The sequence below is a fragment of the Malus domestica genome, chromosome 04 (assembly GCF_042453785.1).
Source record: "Malus domestica chromosome 04, GDT2T_hap1".
NCBI classification, from domain to species: Eukaryota; Viridiplantae; Streptophyta; class Magnoliopsida; order Rosales; family Rosaceae; genus Malus; species Malus domestica.
Window position 1 is genome coordinate 1,959,683 of NC_091664.1, and position 22,177 is coordinate 1,981,859.

Below are 22,177 nucleotides of genomic sequence, written 5' to 3' on the forward strand. Positions count from 1 at the left end.
TGTTTTTGACGACCCACTCTTGTAGGTGATCACATGTTCTTCTCTCTTCTTAAAGAAGGTGTTGGCTAAAAAGAGATCGTATGCCATTGCAAAATCCAAGATAGCTTCCCCATCCTCGTTTCTCTCCCCAAAACCATGGCCACCATGAAAACCGCCATAGTTGCCTGTCTCCCTGCCCACGTGTCCATTTAAATCTCTTCATATAAATAACTTCTCCATCTGGGCAATTCCTTGCACCATGTCTCCAAGGTCTTCCCAAAATTTCTCTTTCGAACTCGTATCCAACCCTACTTGAGGTGCGTACGCACTAATCACATTGATGAGTTCTTGTCCTATTACAATCTTGATTGCCATGATTCTATCTCCTACCCTCTTGACATCTACAACATCTTGTGTCAGGGTCTTGTCCACGATGATGCCAACACCGTTTCTCGTTCTATTTGTGCCCGAATACCAAAGTTTAAACCCTGAGTTTTCTAGATCCTTTGCCTTAAGACCAACCCACTTAGTTTCTTCTAGGCACATAATATTTATCCTTCTCCTCACCATAACTTCCACTACTTCCATAGATTTTCCCGTTAAGGTTCCTATATTCCACGTTCCTAAACGCATTCTACTCTCTTGAACTCTACCATTCTGTCCTAGCTTCTTCACCCTCCCTCGTCTAATAGGATTAAAGTACTTCTTTTGTGTGTCCTGTGTAAAGTTGATAGGAGCATATGCTCCCAAACAACTTTGAGTGGAGTCGTTCGAAAAGAAGTTTCTATGGCCCCCTTGCTCATTTAACACTGCATCCGGGTGCCGATGGAGATACACCCTTGCTCACTTAACACTGTGCTCGGGCCACACAGCGCGCCACATGCGGCAAGTACATAATCTAAATTGCAGAGCCGTCTCAATGCAAACTTAATCCTAAGACGAAAATAAAATGAGGTTTTTCTAATTTAGTATGTGGTTTTTTTATAGGCTAGTTAAATTATAAAACTTTTCAATTCAATCCACCACCATCTCCACACCAAAGTAAATTTAACCATTTAAGGCACATTAAATAAGATTTAGGAAAATAGTGGAAGACTTCAGAATCAACAACAGTCGCAGAGCCACAAAGATGCAAAAATTTTGTTAATTACCTATTTGAATCTTATGCACAATAAATAGAACCTTAAGGTTAGTTTCCCATTTGATTTCGTTTCCTTGTTGACTCTTAATCTCGACAGATTACAATGTTGAAAGCAACTCCATAGGATAAAGAAGAGGGCACCAAATTTCGCCTCTACAATAAGATCTCCTTATCATGAAACAATTAGTATAATCTCACTCCAAAAATGGATGTTGATTGTTGTACCAAAAGAAGGTTCAATTTTGACAGTAATAAAAGAACATACACAGCTGATGAAAACGAGAGACAGCCAACTAGCTCGTGCATGAGAGCGTGCGAAGAGGCTAGCAATACTGTGCTTGTAAAAAGAGATGGATATCGCGGTCATGCCATACATATGATGTCATAATTCACACACCGGATGGTTTTATTTTATTTATTTTAAAAGATAAGTTCATACTACATTATTTTCAGTACCAGATGGATAAAATTAGACAGCAATTGCAAAGAGAAACTTTAATGATTAAACCCAAATATCTGAAGTGCAGTCACCACCAGGATATCTCATTTCATGGGCTAGGGAAGGACCATCCGGTTCAGCTCCAAAGTCGACGAAAAAGTTCGGGTTTAATGCAAGACCACCCTTCTCAGTGTCAACATCAAGCTGTAGCATGTGAGATCCTTTCTCCAGAAGGTCGGGGTAAAATTGGCGATCCCATGTACTGAAAAGGGAGTTGGTGACATAAAGCCGCTTCCCATCCAAACTTAACTGGATCATCTGAGGTCCACCTCTCAACTTTTTCCCCTGAATGGAAGACATGAACTCATCAATCAATGTTAAACAGTAAAACGAAATTTCCGGCATGAAATATCTTTGAGAACTACTATCAAGCATGGCAACTATGAATGTACTTATGCCTCATAAAAGCTAGATGTATCTATCTTTTTATACTACAATCATGTGGTGAATGAGACTTGTACATGAGAAGAAGATAGAACATGTGATGCATGGGAAATGCTGCAAAGAGATGATAACATTTCATGTCAAGGCTATGCACTATAATTCACACCCGCTATTCACCCCTTACTCGGTTCAAAACTGAAAACCGAGAGAGTTGGTGCGGAAAGACATTAACCTAGGATCTTGAGTACATCTTATTTTCTTAGCAATTACACTCTACATTGGACAGGAGAGTGACTATATCAACAATATTCTGATGCCTTTTTTTTTTTTTTGAGAAGAATATTCTGATGCCTTTTATTAGACAATAGCATGTAAAATGGTGAGCAAAATTTTGGTACAGGACTGCTAAGATACAGCAGGCAAACCAACTCTTAATCCACAGAAAAAAAAGACTTAAAAGTGATAGTAAGGAATACTAATTGATACCGAAAGTTATCAGAAGAAGATCGCACAGACCTGGATCTCTGGGACGTCAAACTGCTTTGTTGTACCATCTTCAGCCTCAGCAACAACTGGGCATCCCTTTTGGATTAGCCCCCCAACCCATATTTGGCCCGTCAGCTTAGGATTTTTGGGGTCCTCAATGTTATACTGTCTCACATCTCCATGAAGCCAGTTCACAAAGTATAGAAAACGATCATCAAGTGAGATCAGAAAATCAGTTATAAGCCCAGGCATCTCCGGAAGAATCCAGTTCTGCACCTTCAATGGTTTCACTGATATTGCAACCTGGAAAAATGTATTAGGATTTATTGGGTACTCCGGACCTAGTACTTTAATTTTTTCCAAAACATAAAAGAAAATAAGGATTCAAAAGACAGTAAGAATGAATCGAATTACCTCATGGCTCCACGAACCATCATCTGTCTTGAAGAATCGCACCATGTTACTTGTCAAGGCACACCCAACAAATCCAGTGTCCTTAGAAGGATCATGCAGGAACCTTATCTGCAAACAGTGAGATTCAGTTATAAAACAGATCCAGAGTCGCCTGATGTCTTTATATAGGAAAATAAACTGTGAAAACGAGTACTGCTGAATGTTGATTAAGTTTATACAACTCGCCTCCAAGGGTAAGAGTCCTGTATTTCCAAGATCCAATGTTTGTTTCAATTCACCTTCTGGCCAGCTGTATACATGAAGATGCCTCCCATACAGTCCATCCGAGACATGCTGAGGGTTGAAACCTTTAGTGAAAGCAGCAGGGGCACCCCATGATGTGCTTATCATTGTCTTGTGTCGCGGCTGGTACCAGAAATCATAGCCAAAAAGTGGACTGTGCCCTGGTTTCTCCCACCTGTCAGATGTTAGGATATCTATATGTAATCAAAACTGTGGAAGTGGCAGATGTCTTCAACCTACCAAGGCTACCATGCAACCAAGCCCAGAGAAGTGGGGTTCGATCTCTTTCAAATGTTTAATAAGGATGCACATAAATGTTAGGTATGATCAATCTCATGTTCCATGTTTATATTGTCAACATATAAACTCAAATTTTACGATATTGATGTGTGTGGGAATCAGTCAATTCCACATGGTGTTATATGACAGTTTCTTCAAAATCTACAATAAATGAATTGAGGTTTCCAGCGGAAGGTCATACCTGCCCTTCACATTAAACTCAGAGTCAAGGAGAAGAAATCCATTTCCTACAGCATTGCCATCTTTATCTCCTAGGCAAGAAACCAGTAGATCGCCCGAAGCAAGGCAATGGGATGTGTGTGGATATGCCAATCCAGTCTTCTGAACAATATCTGCAGGGTCAACAACTTTATGCAAAGAGGGAGCCTTCGGGTTTGTTTTTGTGTCTATCACATATATACGACCAGATCTGAAAGATAAAATAGGATTAATAAGAAGTGCAATACTTTGGCCTACACATATATACAAGCTTGAAAGACCTCACTCAGAATCTTACAGAAAAGAGCCGGTAATGCTTAAGTGATATTTAAAGCATGCAGAACTTGTCAAATAATAGGGAGTAGCAAGTATATATAAACATTAATTGATGTCACTTATATTACTATATGTTCCATCAATTCACAACATTGGTCTCTGTGTAAGAAGATGCTGATTTTTTAAACTTTCGGATAGTTGATTTTGACACTCCGGTCAGGCCAAACATGATGATCGAAATGCTTATGTTTGTTTCGAGGGAAATTTCAAAACTTCAACCAAGGATGTCATTCCTAGACAAACAATCTTAAAAATGCTCCAAATACTTAATCAGCTAATGAAATTCGTATCTCCTGTACTATGAGAAATGGTAAAGAAATCACAGGTAGCAGAAGACAAAATGTTCAGTAGAACAGCTTCAACTGCTCGATTACATGTAAAGCCTCAGTTTTAGATGAAATTAAGCATAGTGAATCGCAACATCATGAAAAATAAGTGATACTCCAAACTATTTGCGATCTTTCCTTTCACCAAGGTTGCACCACATCAACATACATCAATTGTGCTTTTAATAAACATTTTCAGATCGAGGAGGTTCCAGCTTGAAAATTTTGATCTGTGCGGATTCTTCTCAAATTTCTTTTCGTTTATCCTTAACCATTTCAGACTGGCTGCCTAACAAGAAATTTCACTTGCTTAACTTCATAAGAACTACTTTTTCAATTAAGACCAAACAGTATAACAGTCCATGCAACATGAAATTTAGTATCTTACATTAATGCAGGTAGTACAAGGAAACGCCGTTCTGCAGATGGATCTCCATGGCAAGAGCTGCACGAGTTCCAGCCAGTGTGATGCAGTTCATCACCTAAATGCGGCACGGGCAGCCTGTGGATTACTTTGGAATAAGTAGGCGAACTTGGATCGACATCAACCGTGGCAAGGTAATCCGGCTTCTCTATTCCCGTTCCTAATTTGCAATAGCATTTCGAAGAATTAACATCAATTTTACATCTTCATTGCCAAATGCAAGCAGAAAAACAGTCCATGTATATAATTCTTTATAAGCAATAATTTAAAGAAACAATAAAATTTGTAGAATTATCAGAGAAACGGGCCAAAAACCCACTTCCAACAAACACCGATACTATCCCAACTTAATAATTACCACTTGCCCAATCCATTAGGGGTAAGATTTTATCATAAAAGCCACAGTGTTAATTAGAGTGAAGTTAGAATATTTAAACTATTAAATTTGCTTTTACTATAATCAAACACGCCCTCTCCCATGAAATCCAATTAATGAGTTCCATACATTGACAATCACGTGGAACAAGGCACGCCGAGCCAAGGGACCAAAGGACCCACCATCATCGCCACGTGGAGCCAAGGCATGTGGGGCCAAGGGATCCAAGGACCCACAATCATTGCCTTTATAGAATTATTAAAGAGACGGATCAAAGACTCACCTCTAACAACATCGATATTATCGTCAACTTGATAATTACCATTTGTCTAATTCATTAGGTGAAAGGTTTTATCACAAAAAACATCAATATTAGTTAAAATGAAATTAGAATATTTAAACTTATTACTTTTCTTTTACTATGTCGATGTGGGATTCAACAAAATTAAGGAGATAAAGTTCATAAATCCCTTCAAAGTTCAAATCTTTTACTTGTAACCTAACCAATTTAAGATTTTACTATAAATTCAGAAAAAAAAAAAACAGAGAACAAATTAAAAATTAAAAACCCAAATCACAGAAGATAATTTGTTTGTTAATTTTATTTTATGCAAGATGTATGTACAACGAGGGTGGGGGAGTAAGTTTCTACCCATGATTCAACGGAGAAGAAATGAAGGCTTGAATATTTGTGATGAGGGAAAAAGTGCAATCGGGTACCTGAGTAAACGGCAGTTACATAGATGAGAGCCTCTCTCGGACCAGCCATGGCGTCGAGCGGGGTGGCGTACCCGGGCCCACTTTTGCAGCACGCTCCTCCATTGCCCAGGCTCTTCCCTACCGTTCCGTGTTGCAGCACCGCCACGTCCGTTGCCATCTCTCTCTCTCTCTCTCTAAAACGCGCGCTTTCTCTGTCTCTCTCTCTGGCTCTGATCAGATGAAGAAGATGAACAGAATAATCACGGAGTGAACAAAGCCATTGGGATGGGCAAAATACATATACAACTCTTCTGATGACGTGGCAGAGTTCAATAAGCCGGTTTTATCTGTATGTGGTCTACATTTTTGTCTTGATGCGCATGGTATACATCTCTTTGATGACGTGGCAGAGTTCTATAAACCGGTTTTATCTGTATGTGGTCCACATTTTTGTCTTGATGCGCATGGTATTTCACGGAAATGGATTTTCTTCTAATTCATTCATTCTAATTTACTAAATTAGAGGATTCGTATAGTTGAAAATTAATCTAACGATTTAAGTTATTATAACTTTTAAAATAAGTTTTTATTTGTAGCTGTTTGATCAAATTTCAATGATACGAATCCTTTAATTTGGTGAATTAGGAGAAAGAGATCCGACGAGGATCCCTTTTCCGTATTTCACTGCCCAGTTTCGATTAGTACGGTAACAACCACACCACGTGTCATAAGAGAATTGGATAGAGAATAATAACCACATGAGTATTCTACTACTCTGTACCATGGATTTAAATATCGATATTATCGGCGAAATATCGCCGATAATATCGATTTTTCGGGTAATGGATATTTAAACTGGTTTCCGTGTAGTTTTCGTCCAAATATCGTGATATTATCGATATTATCGATAATATCGCGATATTTTGGAAATATCGAGAAATTTCGTTGAATGGTGCAATCGGATTCCGATATCGGACGCCGGAGAAGAACGCCGGAGATGGTGTGCCTGTTCCCGAGCCCATTTCGTCCCAAAAACCTTGCAAAAACACGAATTTTAACTTAAATTTCACATATATACTCCAAATTTCACGCATGCATCAACGATTCAACATATGTGATATCGGTTTAGGGCTTAGGGTTTCAATGGAATCTCACCTGAAATATCGATGACTGGGCCAACTCCTTGCTCAGCGGCGCACCACCAGAGACGACTGAGGGAGAAGAAGAAGGATGGAGAGACTGAGGGAGAAGGATGGACGGAGAGACTGAGGGAGAAGGATCGAGATCGAGGCTGAAGGAGAAGGATAGACGGACGGAGAGACTGAGGGAGAGAAGGATCGAGATCGAGGCTGAGGGAGAAGGATGGACGGACGACGGAGAGACTGAGGGAGAGAAGGAGAGACTGCGTGTGTGGTGTGTGCGTGTGTGGTCTGTGCGTGTTTTGCAGAGAATAAGAGACTGAGGGAGAGAAGCAGAGAAAGGGAGAGCCTGGGAAAGTGGAGAGAAAGAGAGGACTGAGAGAGAAGATAGATGTGAAGGATGGGGAATCGGGATGGAGGGGAGGTCACACCACACACGTGGTGCTGAAATGGGGAAGCATGCTGCACCTTTTCAAAGTTTCAATTTCAACCACCCACCCAACCATGATTTTTACTTTTAATTTTAAAAAGTTAAATATAACCATTCAAAATATCTTAAGTTATATGACTTAATGTATTTTTAAATTATAGATTTGTTGGATATTCTTTTTACATTTTATCATTCGATTTATTTGTGGGCTAACGAGGGAAACCAAACTAGCACATATGAACAATAATTAGTAATTTATTTAGAGTTTTAATACTCACATCCTTATTAAACTCCTAATTAATTTTCAATTCAAACATTTCAAATATATAAAAAATAAGAATAAGAATAAGTTTGTACCCATTAATTTTTATAAAAAAAAATTGATATGTACCCGTTATAAGAATAAGTCACTCATGTATCTTACCATGCAATATATAAAGTGTAAAATATTGTACTAATTCATTATATATAAATGATTATGGTGTGTTTAAACTTCTTTCATTAATTACTACATATATAAATGATTAATTACTACATATTTTCTACACTCACAATGTTTGTCAGCTCGCTATATAATCAACTTGATAATGTTAAATCCATCATGCAATGCATTTCCTTCCAATTTTTTGTGATAAACTAATAGATAATTGACTAAATAAACATCCTGCAAAGTTTCAATAAAAATTTCCAAGTTTTTCTTACAATTTCCGTGGTTTCCATGTAATTTTTATCGATATCGATATTTTATCGATATTTCCGTCGATATTTCCGTGTTTTCGGACTACCGATATTTCCGATATTACCTGTTTGTACCATACTTGACCAATCCCGAAACTACCGAGCACCGGCCAACGCTATACTGTCAAGGACCCAGAAGAGTTCCCCTCCGACCAGGAGGCCAATCACTACTCGACACGTGTCAAGATTAGAAGCCAATCAGAGCGCAGCACGTGTCGACATCAAGAACCAATCATAACATGACACATGTCAATGTGACAAAGCTACAAGTTTTTCTATAAATAGGGGTCATTCCCCCACAATATTGCCTAATGCCATTTGTGTTAAATCATTCATAAGAACTCACTAAATTGAGAGCTTGATCCTTTGTACTTGTGTAAGCCCTTCACTACTAATAAGAACTCCTCTACTCCGTGGACGTAGCCAATCTGGGTGAACCACGTACATCCTGTGTTTGCTTCTCTGTCTCTATTCATTTACGTACTTATCCTCACTAGTGACCGAAGCAACCAAGCGAAGGTCATAAAACTTGACACTTTCTGTTGTACCAAAGTCTTCGCTGATTTTGTGCATCAACATTTGGCGCCGTCTGTGGGAAACGACACTTATTCCTACTCTCTTCAGCTGTGTCAAGCTGGTTTCTATCATTCGTACACTTTCTTTTGATCAGGCATCCCTCTCCAGCATGGGAAGCGAAGGAAGCCACAGCACACAGAATGACACCCCCCTTGCACATAGTGCGAAACAACGAAAGAAGGAAGGAAAACGAGTTCTTCTTCAAGCTAAAGTCAATGAGTTGGAAGCTCAGAACAACAAGATAGCAATGAGGAATGAGGTCCTCCAGGAGCAATATGAGAAGCTCTTCGAGACACTTCACGAAGCTAGGCAAGCTCAGACACGCGAGCTTGTTGCCCCCGTGGAAGTCAACCATCAACTGGGTGCCCTCCAACATGGAGGGTCACATGCATTCGACATAGATATCCCTGATAGGGAACAAATTACCCCTCGATTTGATAATCAACATGAGGCTTCTCTTAACCCAGTTGCTTCGACCCGAACCATGAGAAGCGGAGGGAGACACCTCTTTGCTGAAGGGGCAGAAGGATCGAAAGCCGTCTTTCGCGATTGTCGGGATTTCCTGAAGCAACGTCGAGAGAATTCCATCCATATAAGCTCAAAGATCAATGACCCAAGGATTTCTGAGAGACTCGGTCCCCTGCCACGGCCCGAGCCGGCCACCAACTTGGGGAAGGTGCAACAAGTCCTAGAGAGACATGAGGGTACAGGGGACTCAGAGGTGTTCCGACAGACATACCCTGGAAGCCAGTACAGCGAGTCCAGGGAAAAATCACATGCCCTTGATCAAACCTTCCTAATTCCAAGAGGAGATGGAGATTTACGAAAGAAAGCTCCAGTGGCACATAACTCCGTTCAGGACCCTCTTGTCCTACAACTTCTTGAGGAAGTAAACAAGTTGAAGGCTGAACGTCAGGCTGAAATACCTGACTGGAACCAACCCAGGCCTGGCCCTCTTACAAGGAGGATCCTCAACACCCCCCTTCAAGCAAAGACAAAGCAGAAGCTTGGCTTGCAACTTTATACTGGAAAAGAGGACCCGATTGAGCACCTTAACCTCTTTGAGTCCACCATGGCATACCGGATGCACACCGACGAAGAACGATGTCTTCTCTTCCCCTCCACCCTCTCTGGCGGAGCTCTAAATTGGTATTGTCGTCTTACACCTGAGACGGTAGACTCATTTGAGGAATTGAGGAAACTATTTGTTTCCCAACACATTTTCCAAACCGATCGCTTGCACTCTGCAGATGACCTGTACACTATCCGCCAGAGGCCAGACGAGTCATTACGTATGTATGCTGGCCGCTTCAGCCATGAATACTCCCGGTGTGCCGAGGCAGACGACAAGACTGCCCTCAAAGCCTTCACGGCAGGCCTACGTGATTGTTTCTTTAAATACATGATCAATGCCAATACTTGGAAGACTTACTCTGAGGTGATGGCGCAGGCTTATAACCATGCCTCCGCCGAGGCAAAGACATATCAGGAGAAACCCCCTCACCCAACGCCATGGAGGAAGAACTAGCAATAGCTAAAGTTTGACGGTTGGGAAGATCATCCAATGTTTCTCTAGTACAGGACTCTAACAAAGACCCCGAAGACTCCGACATTGCAGACTCAGACTTAGAGCTAAAGCTAGAAGAGCCCTCATCACTAGAACTTCCAGGCTCTGACATCTACAATAAGAAGAAACAAATTCTATCACTACATGCATGATCAAAACCGTGTCAAGCGCCAAAAAAAAAAAAAAAAAAAAAACAGCTTCACCCGAAAAGCTTCACCTCCAAAACTTCACCCAAAAAGCTTCATCCAAAAAGTTTCACCCAAAAAGCTTCACCTAAAAAAGCTTCACCCAAAAAAAAAAAAAAAACTTCACCTCCAAAAAGCTTCACCCAAACAGCTTCACCTAAAAAAGCTTCACCCACAAAGCTTCACCTAAACAGCTTTACCCACAAAGCTTCACCCAAAAAGCTTCACCCACAAAACTTCACCCAAAAAGCTTCATCCAAAAAGTTTCACCCAAAAAGCTTCACCTAAAAAAGCTTCACCCAAAAAAAAAAAAAAAAAAAAAAAACTTCACCTCCAAAAAGCTTCACCCAAACAGTTTCACCTAAAAAAGCTTCACCCACAAAGCTTCACCTAAAAAGCTTCACCCAAACAGCTTCACCTAAAAAAGCTTCACCCACAAAGCTTCACCTAAAAAGCTTCACCCACAAAGCTTCACCCAAAAAACTTCACCCGAAAAGCTTCACTTAAAAAAGCTTCACCTACACAGCTTCACCTAAAAAAGCTTCACCTAGAAAGCTCCCTCTACATACTTTCACCTACAAAGCTTCACCATCAAAGCTTCACCTCGAAAGCTTCATCTACAAAGCTTCAACACAAAACCTTGCTCCAAATAAACAAATTTTGTTCACAAAACCCAAGATGCCCTTGAACTTGTACAAAAACACTTGGGTAAACATAAACATTTTTTGTTTTACACCCACAAGGGCCCAAAATTTTCCTTCTTATTTATTCACTTATATATGTTCCCAAACATATTATAATAGATCCAACAACAAGCCAAAGTCCCAAGTTTCATAATGGACAAAAGTACAAGCAATTCATCAATAATGAAGGTGCTACAAAACTTGGAATCTGCCCCAAAATAGAAATCCAACCAAAGAGACTTTTTCTCTCTCTCCCTCTTTCGCCTCCTTTCATCTATCAAATTTCTGCAACTTCTGCTCTTCTCCAATGGAGCTGAATTTTGAACACCCTATAGTTTTTGAGCATATGAACAACTTTCAAGAAGGAACCATTTCTGTTTGAGCGACGGAAATTAAAGTGTTGAAGCTCCAAACATGACAGTCGGATTCTTGCAAATTTCGAAGCTGCTATGATGTTTCGAAGATCTGGAAATATTTAACCATTAGTTCATTCTGAATTTTTGATATGTTATGAAAGAGACGATGAGGCACAACTTCAATGAAGAAAGCATGCTGATCTGAACAATAGAAAATGGAGTTTCGAAGCTCACAACAAATCTGACGGGTTGACAGAAAAATAATAACCAGTCATTCATCATACCTAAATTTCTTGAGTTATACAGCTCCGAGGGATCTCAAATTTGGATATGTTGTAGTTCATAAGCTGAGGAACAACTTCAATGAAGAAAGCATGCTGATCTGAGCAAGAGAAAATAGAGTTTCAAAGCTCACAACAAATCTGACGGGTTGACAGATAAATGATAAACAGTCACTCATCATACCTGGATTTCTGGAGTTATACTGCTCCGAGGGACCTCAAATTTGGATATGTTGTAGTTCACAAGTTAAGGAACAACTTCGATGAAGAAAGTATGTTGAGATGAACAAGAAAAAATGGAGTTTAGAAGCTCACAACAAGTCTGACGGGTTAACAGAAAATTGATGAACAGTTACTCATCATACCTGAATTTCTGGAGTTGTACTACTCCGATGGATCTCAAATTTGGAGATGTTGTAGTTCACAAGATAAGGAACAACTTTCATGAAGACGACTTTGCGATCTGAGCTATAGAGAATGGTGTTATCTTGCATCCACTCAGGCTGATTAGTGGAAACGAAAAGCAATTCCACCAAAGAAAAAGATGAAAAAGAGAGAAAAGCTACTAATTGCACTTGATCTTGTCTAGTCAATAGCATGCAGCATCAAACACACAAAAGTTGGAAATATTTTTAGACAAGGCATATGCGAATGTGTGACATCGAAACAAGGATTCGTTACTTTGACAAATTAGTAACAAGCGAGACACCTCATTCGGCAACTCTCTTCGCCTAAAGACTTGGGGGACTCCCACCATATGCTACTGCACCTTAATACTCGGCAGTCTCACAACCACTCAGTGACTTGGATTTTTCAAGTCTCCAACCGAGAAGTTTTCCTCACTCGGGAAATTAAGGGAACACTACCTCAAACTACATGCTTCACTCACAAAGCTTCAACAATACAGGTTTCAACAAAAGCAAAAATTCAAAGAACTTTATGAAGAAGGCTTTGGTGTATTTAACACAATATATTGAAATGAAGCAAAGCTTATTTATTAATATTTTCGATAAGCCACAAATATGTACATATACATGAGTCAAAATAAACAAACAAAAGGGAGCCTTCACAAAGGTTGCTTAGGGGAAGTCTCAGCAGTCGGTAGAGCCCCAGAAAGAGAAAGCACCGGAGGGTGGTTATCCGGAGCCTCAGTACTTGACAAAACCCCAGAAGGAGGAGGCATTGGAGGTTCATCATTTGAAGCTTCATTACCAGGTACAGCCCCAGAGGACGAATGCAATAAATGCCTTTGGAACAAACCCACAAACCGCTGATGATCAAGTAAAACCTTACCATCAGATTCCTTCATCTGGTCAAGCTTCCTCTTCATGTTTGTAGCATAGTCATGGGCGAGCCGGTGCAACTGCTTATTCTCATGCTTGAGCCCTCTAATCTCCTGTTTGAGACTCATCACTTCAGCAGCCAATGATTCAACTTGGCGGGTTCTAGCAAATAGGCGTTGGGCCATATTAGACACAGAACCTGCACACTGAACACTAAGAGCCAGAGAGTCCTTAACAGCCAACTCATCAGACCGTTTGGAAAGTAGTCTGTTATCTTTGGGAGTGAGAAGGTTCTTGGCCACCACTGCAGCGGTCATATCATTCTTCATCACAGAATCCCCAACGGTAAGAGGACCAGTAGGGGATATGAAGGATGGGCGCCATATGTTGTCTGGAGAAGGCGTGGCTGTCTCTTTTCCAAGGTTCAGGTCAAAACGACGGTCGGAGGGTCCAGACATTTTCAAATGTGTTGAAGAAGGAAGAGGTCAGACAAATCAAGATCTTAGAAGTGCAAGAAATGAGCTTCTACTGGTAGAGATTCAGGTGTGCTGTGGAACTTAATGCCAGCCTCTATAAAAATCTGCACTCGACGGAGCTTCAGAAATCGAAGAGGCGTTTGCTTTCTCAAAAGCTGGGCTGCTCAGAGACCACGAGGGCCGATCTCAGAAATCGAAGAGGCGTTTGCTTTCTCAAAAGCTGGGCTGCTCAGAGACCACGAGGGCCGATCTCAGAAATCGAAGAAGCACCTGCTTTTTCAGCCTCGTCAGCACCTGTCACATGCACACTCAGCTTTGCGGAAATTACGGGCAATCTGTCGAAGATTTCTGGTGAAGTAGAAAGCACGTGAATCTTACTGTTCAATCACCGCTCTCCATATGCACCATCAACTCCTCGGGTACCACATATAACTTTATCAAAGATCTCTGACAAAGTTTAGGCACGAGAATTTCGAAGTTCCAGCTACCCTACTATTACCCATAAGGGTAAAGGAACAGCACCACTGCTTGACAACTGGAAAGTCCCTATGTGTGTCGACCTCCGTGTTTTGCGGCAAGACAGGTTGGCAAGAACGTCCAACCTTTACTCACATTCGAGAAAAGACTCCCAACATAATTACTTTCTCAAAAACCGGAGTAGCACCGCTTTCCGAATCTCGAGAGTCAGATCCTCGACGGGATTGCTTGTTCGAAAACCGAAGAGGCACAACTCTCAGAACTTCGAGAGCCAGATTTCCTTAGATAAAGCTTGTCTGTAATCTTCACACGTAACATCAGCTTTCCAGATACCACATACCACTTTTTCAAAGTGCTCTGACAAAATTAAAACACGTGAAGCTGGCAGCTCCCACTACATTGCTGTGACCAAGAAGGGTAAAGGAATAGCATTACTACTTGTTATTGGGAAATCCCTATATACATTGACCTCCCTCCTCAACGGACAGGCAAACCTGCAAAAATGCTCAACCCTTTCTCGCATTCGAAAAGGCACCCTCAACATAACCTTTCGAAATACTCAGCTTTATTTCCCCCCGATAATACCTCAGCAAATAAGCCACACCAAGAACAAGAGTATCTCATATCATCAGGGTCGAAAGCAAGAGTATCCCATATCATGCTTTCTCCCTATCTTTGTCTTTGTCCTTGTCCACACCTGCAGGACAAGGAGAAAGAGAGCAGTCAGTCGGAACCTGAAATCAAACCTCCAATTTGGAACTGACTGCCTGGAGCCTCTGCCTGGTTGCTTACTTAGCATTGCTCTCGAGTACTCATCCTCAACTGATGTCAAGGTCACGAATTCCACCGGCAAATACCTCATGACAGTTGATCAGATATTGGCTCTTTACACTGAAGCTGCCAAGCGTGGATGAGTCACTATGAAGGAATGTTCTGAATGACCATTTAAATGCAAAGGTTGCACACCACTTCTGCCATGCAAAAGATTGAAGCAGAAGGTTCAACGGTGAGCTGAAACAGATCACTACAGCACGACACATTTCCATACCACATTCATTATTCCGTCAACAGCAAAAGTATCCCATATCATCAAGGTCGAACGTACTCTAGATTTGATGGACTTGTTTTGACCCTCAAATTTTTGAGTCGGCCTTATACTCTGAAGGGCACCAGAAAACCCTCCAGCACAGTTCAAGAATAAGCCTGTGGAAAGTTACTTCTTCAAAAGCAAAAGTATCTCATATCATCTCTTATCCATTTGCTTCTCCTTATCCTGGCAGTTGAATGAGAGACAAGGAGAAGGAGAACAATCAACCGGAAGCCGAAGTCAAACCTCTGATCCTGGGTTGCTTACTTGGAAGTTTGACTGCTTACCTTGTCTGTCACCTCTTTCGGCAGATCTCCTAGCTCGGCAACTTGGGGGACTTCTACTATAGGGTTTGTATCACACTTGACTAAGCCCGAAACTACAACTAAGCTTCAAGTGAAATTGATACATTACCTTGTGCGTCAACATCAGCTAAATACACCATTCCCGGATGGAGGAAAGGTACTTCCAGAGAAGGGCAGATGAAGATCAGACCACACTTCGGTACTTAGAAGTTTCGTGATTACTCAAGGGATTGGATCTTGCAAGTCCCCAACCGAGGAGTTTTCCTCACTCGGGAACTTAGGGGAGCACTGTTTGTACCATACTTGACCAATCCCGAAACTACCGAGCACCGGCCAACGCTATACTGTCAAGGACCCAGAAGAGTTCCCCTCCGACTAGGAGGCCAATCACTACTCGACACGTGTCAAGATTAGAAGCCAATCAGAGCGCAGCACGTGTCGACATCAAGAACCAATCATAACATGACACATGTCAATGTGACAAAGCTACAAGTTTTTCTATAAATAGGGGTCATTCCCCCACAATATTGCCTAATGCCATTTGTGTTAAATCATTCACAAGAACTCACTAAATTGAGAGCTTGATCCTTTGTACTTGTGTAAGCCCTTCACTACTAATAAGAACTCCTCTACTCCGTGGACGTAGCCAATCTGGGTGAACCACGTACATCCTGTGTTTGCTTCTCTGTCTCTATTCATTTACGTACTTATCCTCACTAGTGACCGAAGCAACCAAGCGAAGGTCATAAAATCTGACACTTTCTGTTGTACCAAAGTCTTCGCTGATTTTGTGCATCAACATTACCGATATTTAATACCTTGCTCTGTACTCATATCAAATAAATTGTTTACCATAATAGTCACATTTGAAATAAATATTTGTTACATATACAAGAGGTAAATCACTTTTGTTGTCAATTCTCTTAGGGTGCGTTTGGTACGTGGGACGGGACGGGACGGAACGGGACGAGGTGTTCCGTCCCGCGTTTGGTGCGCCAAAAATGGGTGGAACGGGCTGTTTCACGGGACAGATTTTGGATGTTTTTGCGTCCCACCTCCCCCTTGGAACGGGTTTGTTCCACGTCTGTGGAACACAATGTTTTACCATTTTAAGACAAATATACCCCATGTCTTTTTCAAAAATTACACCTTCGTTCCGTCCCGTCCCGTCCCGTTCCGTCCCGTCCCGTCCGATCCCGTTCCGTTCCGTCTGCGTACCAAACGCACCCTTAAGGCTCGTTAGTAAAAACTTTTAAAAGTATTTTTAATTATTTTAAAAATATTTTTAAACGAGTATTTAAAATTATCCAAATAATTATGAGATGAATTAGTGACAAGAGTACATGTCGTGGGACAAAGATTGTCTGCCCTCCTTGTTCCCGTGCTCTCCCGTGCCTTCCTGTTTTGTGTGGTCACGGTTAAGCCACGTCAACATTTTATATTATTTTTTATAGAGATAATAAGACAAAAATAAATAGTAATATAAAATGTTGACATGGCTTAACCGTGACCATACAAAAGCATGAGAGGATACGAACAAGAAGACAGACAATCCTTGTCCCATGCCGTGTGCATGACCAAATTGCGTACTTGGAAAAGTAAAAGCCAGACTTTGGTTACAACGAGATTTGTTGTTATGTCAAGGAGTCAACGAGTGTGTTGTGTTAGGGTATTGGGAATTTTGACGAACTTGGTGGAGGGGATGGGTGGTATGAAGATAAGATAACAACGTGAGAACGGAATTGGATTGTAAAATTAGTTAAGTACGAATTTTATGGCCCGTTTGGTACCCTACCGAAAATAATTTTCTCTTAAGAACAGTTTTTCATAAAATTTAAAAACTTGTTTGGTATAACACAAAATTGTTTTGAAGTGTTCACAAGTTCTTTTCAAAAGAAAAACATAGCTCTCTGCCCAGCAACTCCTTATTGGATCCGGAGAAGGGAGATCGAGACCTGAAGAGATGAGATAAGAGAGAAAGATAGAAGGGAGAGAGAGATAGAAGCGATTGGAAGATATCGCAGGGGTCTTTGCTGCCGAATCTCTTCATAAGAAAGAGAGGGAGAAAAGGGAGAGAGAGAGACGAGACACAGGAGAGAGGATGAAGAAAAAATGATCTAGAAAGAAAGAGGATAAGACTGGGGCCTTTAGTTTTAAAAATTTTAAAAACAGACTTTTTATGTTTTCATGAAGTAAGCTATATTTTCAAATTAGTTTTAAATTCATCTTCGCTTGTAAGGGAGATGTTTTAGATTCGATTATCGTCAAAAAAGAATTTGAATCACATTATTATTAGCCTATTGTGAGGTTAAGTCTTAGCGTACCCCTCCTTCCCTTTTAGCGTATCATTTGTTAAAAAAAATTTAGTTTTTCAAAATAGTCTTACCAAACAAAAATTTTAGGCTTAGACTCAAAAATTGCTTTTCAAAATAATTCTACCAAACAAAATTTTTTGGTTTGAGACTCAAATACTAATTTTGAGTTAAAAAAAGAAAGATTTAATTTGAATATCACACAGACTCTTATAAGCCACACATCGCAAATTCAAATCTCGAAATCCGAAGTCAACAGATCTAGAGATCTGAACGAATTGCACGAAGGTGATGTGGAGTGTATGAAGATAGGGAATATGATCCTCTTCGGATCCTCTTTGTAGGGATCCGGATGATCAATTAATCGTGTCCGTTTATCGTATGTTGTGTGGTTATAAATTATTTTAAAATTTTAATTTTAAATTAAATATAAATAATATCTAACGAAAATTAACCGCAAGATATACGATGAACGGACACGATTGATTGATTTTCAATTACCACAAAGAGGATCCGTCCTTATCCTGAAGATAGGACCGAAGTGGGACTGGGATTGCATTAGAAAATTTGTTAAGCCTTCCGACTATTCTTATTTTATTAAGCACCAGATAACCACACATCTCAAAGTCCTAGCTGTGAAGATCACACTGTCCAAAAAATAAGAAAAAGATGATGCTAAGGCCCATGTTCCATAAATTAAGATCGCTATGTCGAAAATATTAAAATGATGCAAAAGCAAATGATTCATAAATTACAAGAAAAACTAATGAAAACAACTTAAAAACTTTGAGTTTTAACGATAAATATAAAATAAAGGTAAAGTAAATAGTACAAAGATTGATTTTTTAGTGTAAAAATGTGATTTTTCGTTAAAGTGAACCGTACCGAAAATTTTTCGTCAAAGTTCCCTAAATTATAATTTGTTGCAATTAGGTCTTCCATCTAACTCTGCCTAAATATTCTAAATTTCACTCATAATACTAGTTTACATGAAATTCAACGAAAGACCTACATTGCAATAAAATAACGCTAGCACTTACTAATAAATGATGTCATTCCCGACTCGCAAAGTGAAGCCCTTGAATTTTAGGCACGTAGGGTTCTGAGGTTGAATCGTGTGGATTCACCAGGCACCCATCTATTAATTGGTTCATTACATAAATAGTAAGAGTAATGTTATTAATCCTTCAAAAATTTTATTGTGCACTGTATTTTTCTTTCCAAATATAAAAAAATTAGAGTGCACAAAATTATTTCAGAGTGCCAATAACAATACTCAATAACAAGACAAACTATTTTTTCCTCATAAACGCTCTTCTTTTTCATTGAATTAAAAAAATAAAACCAAAACAACGGTCAAAATTAAACACGAGTATAGAAGGAGGAAAAAAGTATGTGATTATCGTCCCTTAAAATCATGATTTAGGGGACGCTTAGCAAGTCAATTTTTCTTTAGAAGTGTAAAACGAGACACAAACCGAAGTTTTGTATTGAAGTTTTTTTTTTCTGGTACGATAACCACAGCAAACACCGAACATGTTCTAAATTATAACTCGAAGGCTTTTCAATTAAGTACTTAAGCAAAAGCGAAAGCAGCTTCAATCTCCACACCTTCGGTCTACCTTCTTTGATTAGAATGCAGAATTTTGTAAAGGAAAGGGAAACCAAAAATATATAGAGTTACCAGAAGTCATTGCACGAACATTTCCCGTCAGTAAAATGATGGTATCGGCTGGCATCTCGAACAATGATGTCCCTCTTCACAATGCTGCTTATGAAATTCAATACAGTATGACAATCTCCGCAGACACGAAGATTTTTTACTATCCGAATAGCAGTCCCCGGAACAGCCTTAAGCAGCCCATACGCCACAGCCAACCTCTCGCTGTGCCAAAAGAGCTGCCTTTCCTTCTCTTGGTCCTCCATTTCATGTAAAACAAAGCTACTGTCAGGCACATAGCCTCTTCTCCTCATCTCTGCATCTAACCCCTTGAGCAAACCGAAAATCTCATCCTTCATAGGATGAGATGTCTCTCCAGCGTAAAAGACTTGGCTTTCCTTTCCAATGCCAATGGAACTATAACCAGGCTTCTTCTTAACTTCTCTAGCAACCATCAACTTTCTCACTTCTGCTACGTTTTCCCACATACGTGCACCGGCATAGACATTAGACAACAGTATGTAACTTGAAGGGTCTTCTGGTTTTAAGCTTAAAAGATGATCGGCAACCCTGATTCCCATTTGGGTTTCTCCATGATGTCTGCAAGCACTTAACAAAGCTGCCCAAGTGGGTTCATCCGGCTCAAACGGCATTGAATCAATAACATTCGAAGCTTCATCAAGGTGCCCCGAGCGACTAAGAAGATCCAAAAAGCATGTATAGTGCTGCAGGGAGGGGCTAATCCCGTAATCCTCAATCATAGATCTGAAAAGAGCACGTCCTTTGCTAACTAAACCAACATGGCTACACGCATAAATCAATCCAACAAAGGTAACTTGATTTGGCCTTATTCCGGCTGCAATCATCTGATCATATAAAGTCAAAGCTTCCTCAGCTCGCCCGTGCTGAGCTGCCCCAACAATTATAGAAGTCCAAGAAACTACATCTCTTCGATGCATTCGAGCAAAAATACCCTTAGCAGCTAAAATGTCACTACATTTTGCATACATATCAACTAGTGCATTACTAATAAACAAGCAAGACTCATAGCCAAGACCAATAACTAGACCATGAACCTGCTTTCCAAGCTCCAACACTGCCAAATTAGCAGAAGCTCCAACAATGCTGGAGAGAACTAATGGGTCCACTATATCAACCCCGTCTCTCCTCATTTCAATAAACAAATAAAATGCATCAACGCCGTGTCCACTCTGTACCAACCCAGATATCAAAGCAGTCCAACAAAACAAATTCTTAAGAGGTAACCTCTCAAACATTTCGATAGCATCTGATTTCCTTCCACTCCTGGCATACCCCGAAATCAGAGCAGTCCAAGAAACCGGACTTCTGGACACAATTGAATCAAAAACCGCACGAGCATTATCAGGCAATCCACATTTCGCATACATATCAACCAGGGACGACTTAACCACATCATCATAGCGAAACGGGGACACCAAAAATCGGCCATGCACTTGCTTGCCTTGTCTAACAGCTTCCAAACCAGAGCAGGCCTTGACAATGCAAGCAAACACAAAATGGTCCGGCTGCAAACCATCAGACTCGAACATTGCAGGGAGCATGGCGAGGGTTCGGTGGGGGACGTTGGCTAGGTTGTGGGCGGTAAAAATTGAAGCCCATGAGACAAGGTCTCGTTGAGGCATTTCGTCGAACACCCGGCGCGCTTCTTCGACTAGACCGCATTTCCCGTAGGCATCCAAGAGGGTGTTGGGTAAGGGCACGCATAGATGGAGGCCTGTTTTGATGATTTGGGCGTGGAGGTTTTTGGCGGTAAAAGGCACGCGGCGTCGGGCGCAGAGTTGCAGTTGGTGTAGGAAGTGAGACGCTGGCATTCATCACCTAGTTCTATACAAGCCCCACCGTGTTCGTTAGAGTTCTAAAAAGCGAACAGCGTAAAAAAATTATTTTAACTACTTATTTAACTTTTCATCTCCAATAAATTATATATTTAACAAACTAAAATGTGAATGGGTAATGTTAGGAATACCAAATTTTAAGACTAAATTTAATAAACCAAATGATGTGGTAAGTTTGTGATTATTAGATTGTTACTTAAGTATTGATTAATACACTTATTTTCGTGAAGAGATCCCTTCCGGATTTTTCCCACCAAAGCCCACCAATCAATTAATCCGGATCCTTGAAATTTGATCCAACTGCTAAAATTATTATAACTTTTAAATGGACCCCCTATTTGTAACGGTTTGATCAAATTTCAAGAGTTCGGATTAATTGATTGGTGGGTTTTGGTGGGAGAAATCTGGACGGGATCTCTTCCTCTTATTTTCTATTGGAGACACATCATTTGGTTTAGAAATTTGGCCTCCCTAGCATTCTAAAAATAATATTGTAGAGATGCTAGGATTTTAAACTTGTTCTTACAAAAGTGTCAGAATTTTGAAACTGATCTTGTAAAAGTTCATGAATTGTGAAACTGATATTGCAGAAATGTATAAAAATTTGAAACTAATCTTGTATAAATATTGAAATTTTGAAACCGTTCGTGCAGAAGTGCATAGATTGTGAATTGACCTTGCAGAAGTGCATAAAATTTTAAAGTTCGATCTTGCGAAGTGCATGAATTGTGAACTTACAAAAGTGTAGATATTAGTTATTGTGGATGCAAAATTAGTTTGAAATTTTTACAAACGGGGTCAGATATTAATTTGGTTTGCTTGTTTTTTAGTTAGGTTTGTTGCGATTTGAGTTTTGTCTCTCTTGAAATGATTCAAAGATAGTGAATTTCTATAACATGTC

The 22,177-nt window shown here is 40.2% G+C and overlaps 2 protein-coding genes and 2 long non-coding RNA genes across 4 annotated transcripts; all 4 read right to left on the reverse strand.

The window, feature by feature from the left end:
* Positions 1-1,497: 1,497 nt before the first annotated feature.
* LOC103443404 (selenium-binding protein 2) lies at positions 1,498-6,155 on the reverse strand. The gene is made up of 7 exons (XM_008382238.4): positions 5,866-6,155; positions 4,734-4,929; positions 3,667-3,894; positions 3,129-3,360; positions 2,904-3,011; positions 2,520-2,792; positions 1,498-1,904 (listed from the first exon to the last, which is right to left on the reverse strand). Exons 1-7 carry the CDS (start codon positions 6,020-6,022, stop codon positions 1,623-1,625), a joined length of 1,476 nt encoding a protein of 491 aa, XP_008380460.1. The 5' UTR covers positions 6,023-6,155; the 3' UTR covers positions 1,498-1,622.
* A 610-nt stretch (positions 6,156-6,765) lies between these two features.
* Positions 6,766-7,136, reverse strand: LOC139194886 (uncharacterized). Its single transcript, XR_011579633.1, has 2 exons — positions 7,000-7,136; positions 6,766-6,880 (listed from the first exon to the last, which is right to left on the reverse strand). It is a non-coding gene; the product is annotated as an uncharacterized lncRNA (long non-coding RNA).
* Positions 7,137-11,806: 4,670 nt separating this feature from the next.
* On the reverse strand, positions 11,807-12,307 carry LOC139194887 (uncharacterized). The gene is made up of 3 exons (XR_011579634.1): positions 12,165-12,307; positions 11,984-12,057; positions 11,807-11,900 (listed from the first exon to the last, which is right to left on the reverse strand). It is a non-coding gene; the product is annotated as an uncharacterized lncRNA (long non-coding RNA).
* Positions 12,308-19,207: 6,900 nt separating this feature from the next.
* LOC103443400 (pentatricopeptide repeat-containing protein At4g14050, mitochondrial) lies at positions 19,208-21,333 on the reverse strand. The gene has a single exon (XM_008382236.4). It carries the CDS (start codon positions 21,250-21,252, stop codon positions 19,420-19,422), a length of 1,833 nt encoding a protein of 610 aa, XP_008380458.1. The 5' UTR covers positions 21,253-21,333; the 3' UTR covers positions 19,208-19,419.
* Between the last annotated feature and the right edge of the window lie 844 nt (positions 21,334-22,177).

Bases quoted from the DNA above. Each gene is read 5' to 3' on its own strand.
- LOC103443404 (XM_008382238.4), bottom strand. From the start codon at position 6,022: ATGGCAACGGACGTGGCGGTGCTGCAACACGGAACGGTAGGGAAGAGC. The intron at 3,895-4,733 runs GTAAGATACTAA...TTTATCTTTCAG, and splicing joins CTTGTACTACCTGCATTAAT to ATCTGGTCGTATATATGTGA. The intron at 3,012-3,128 runs GCGAGTTGTATA...CACTGTTTGCAG, and splicing joins CAGGACTCTTACCCTTGGAG to ATAAGGTTCCTGCATGATCC.
- LOC103443400 (XM_008382236.4), bottom strand. From the start codon at position 21,252: ATGCCAGCGTCTCACTTCCTACACCAACTGCAACTCTGCGCCCGACGC.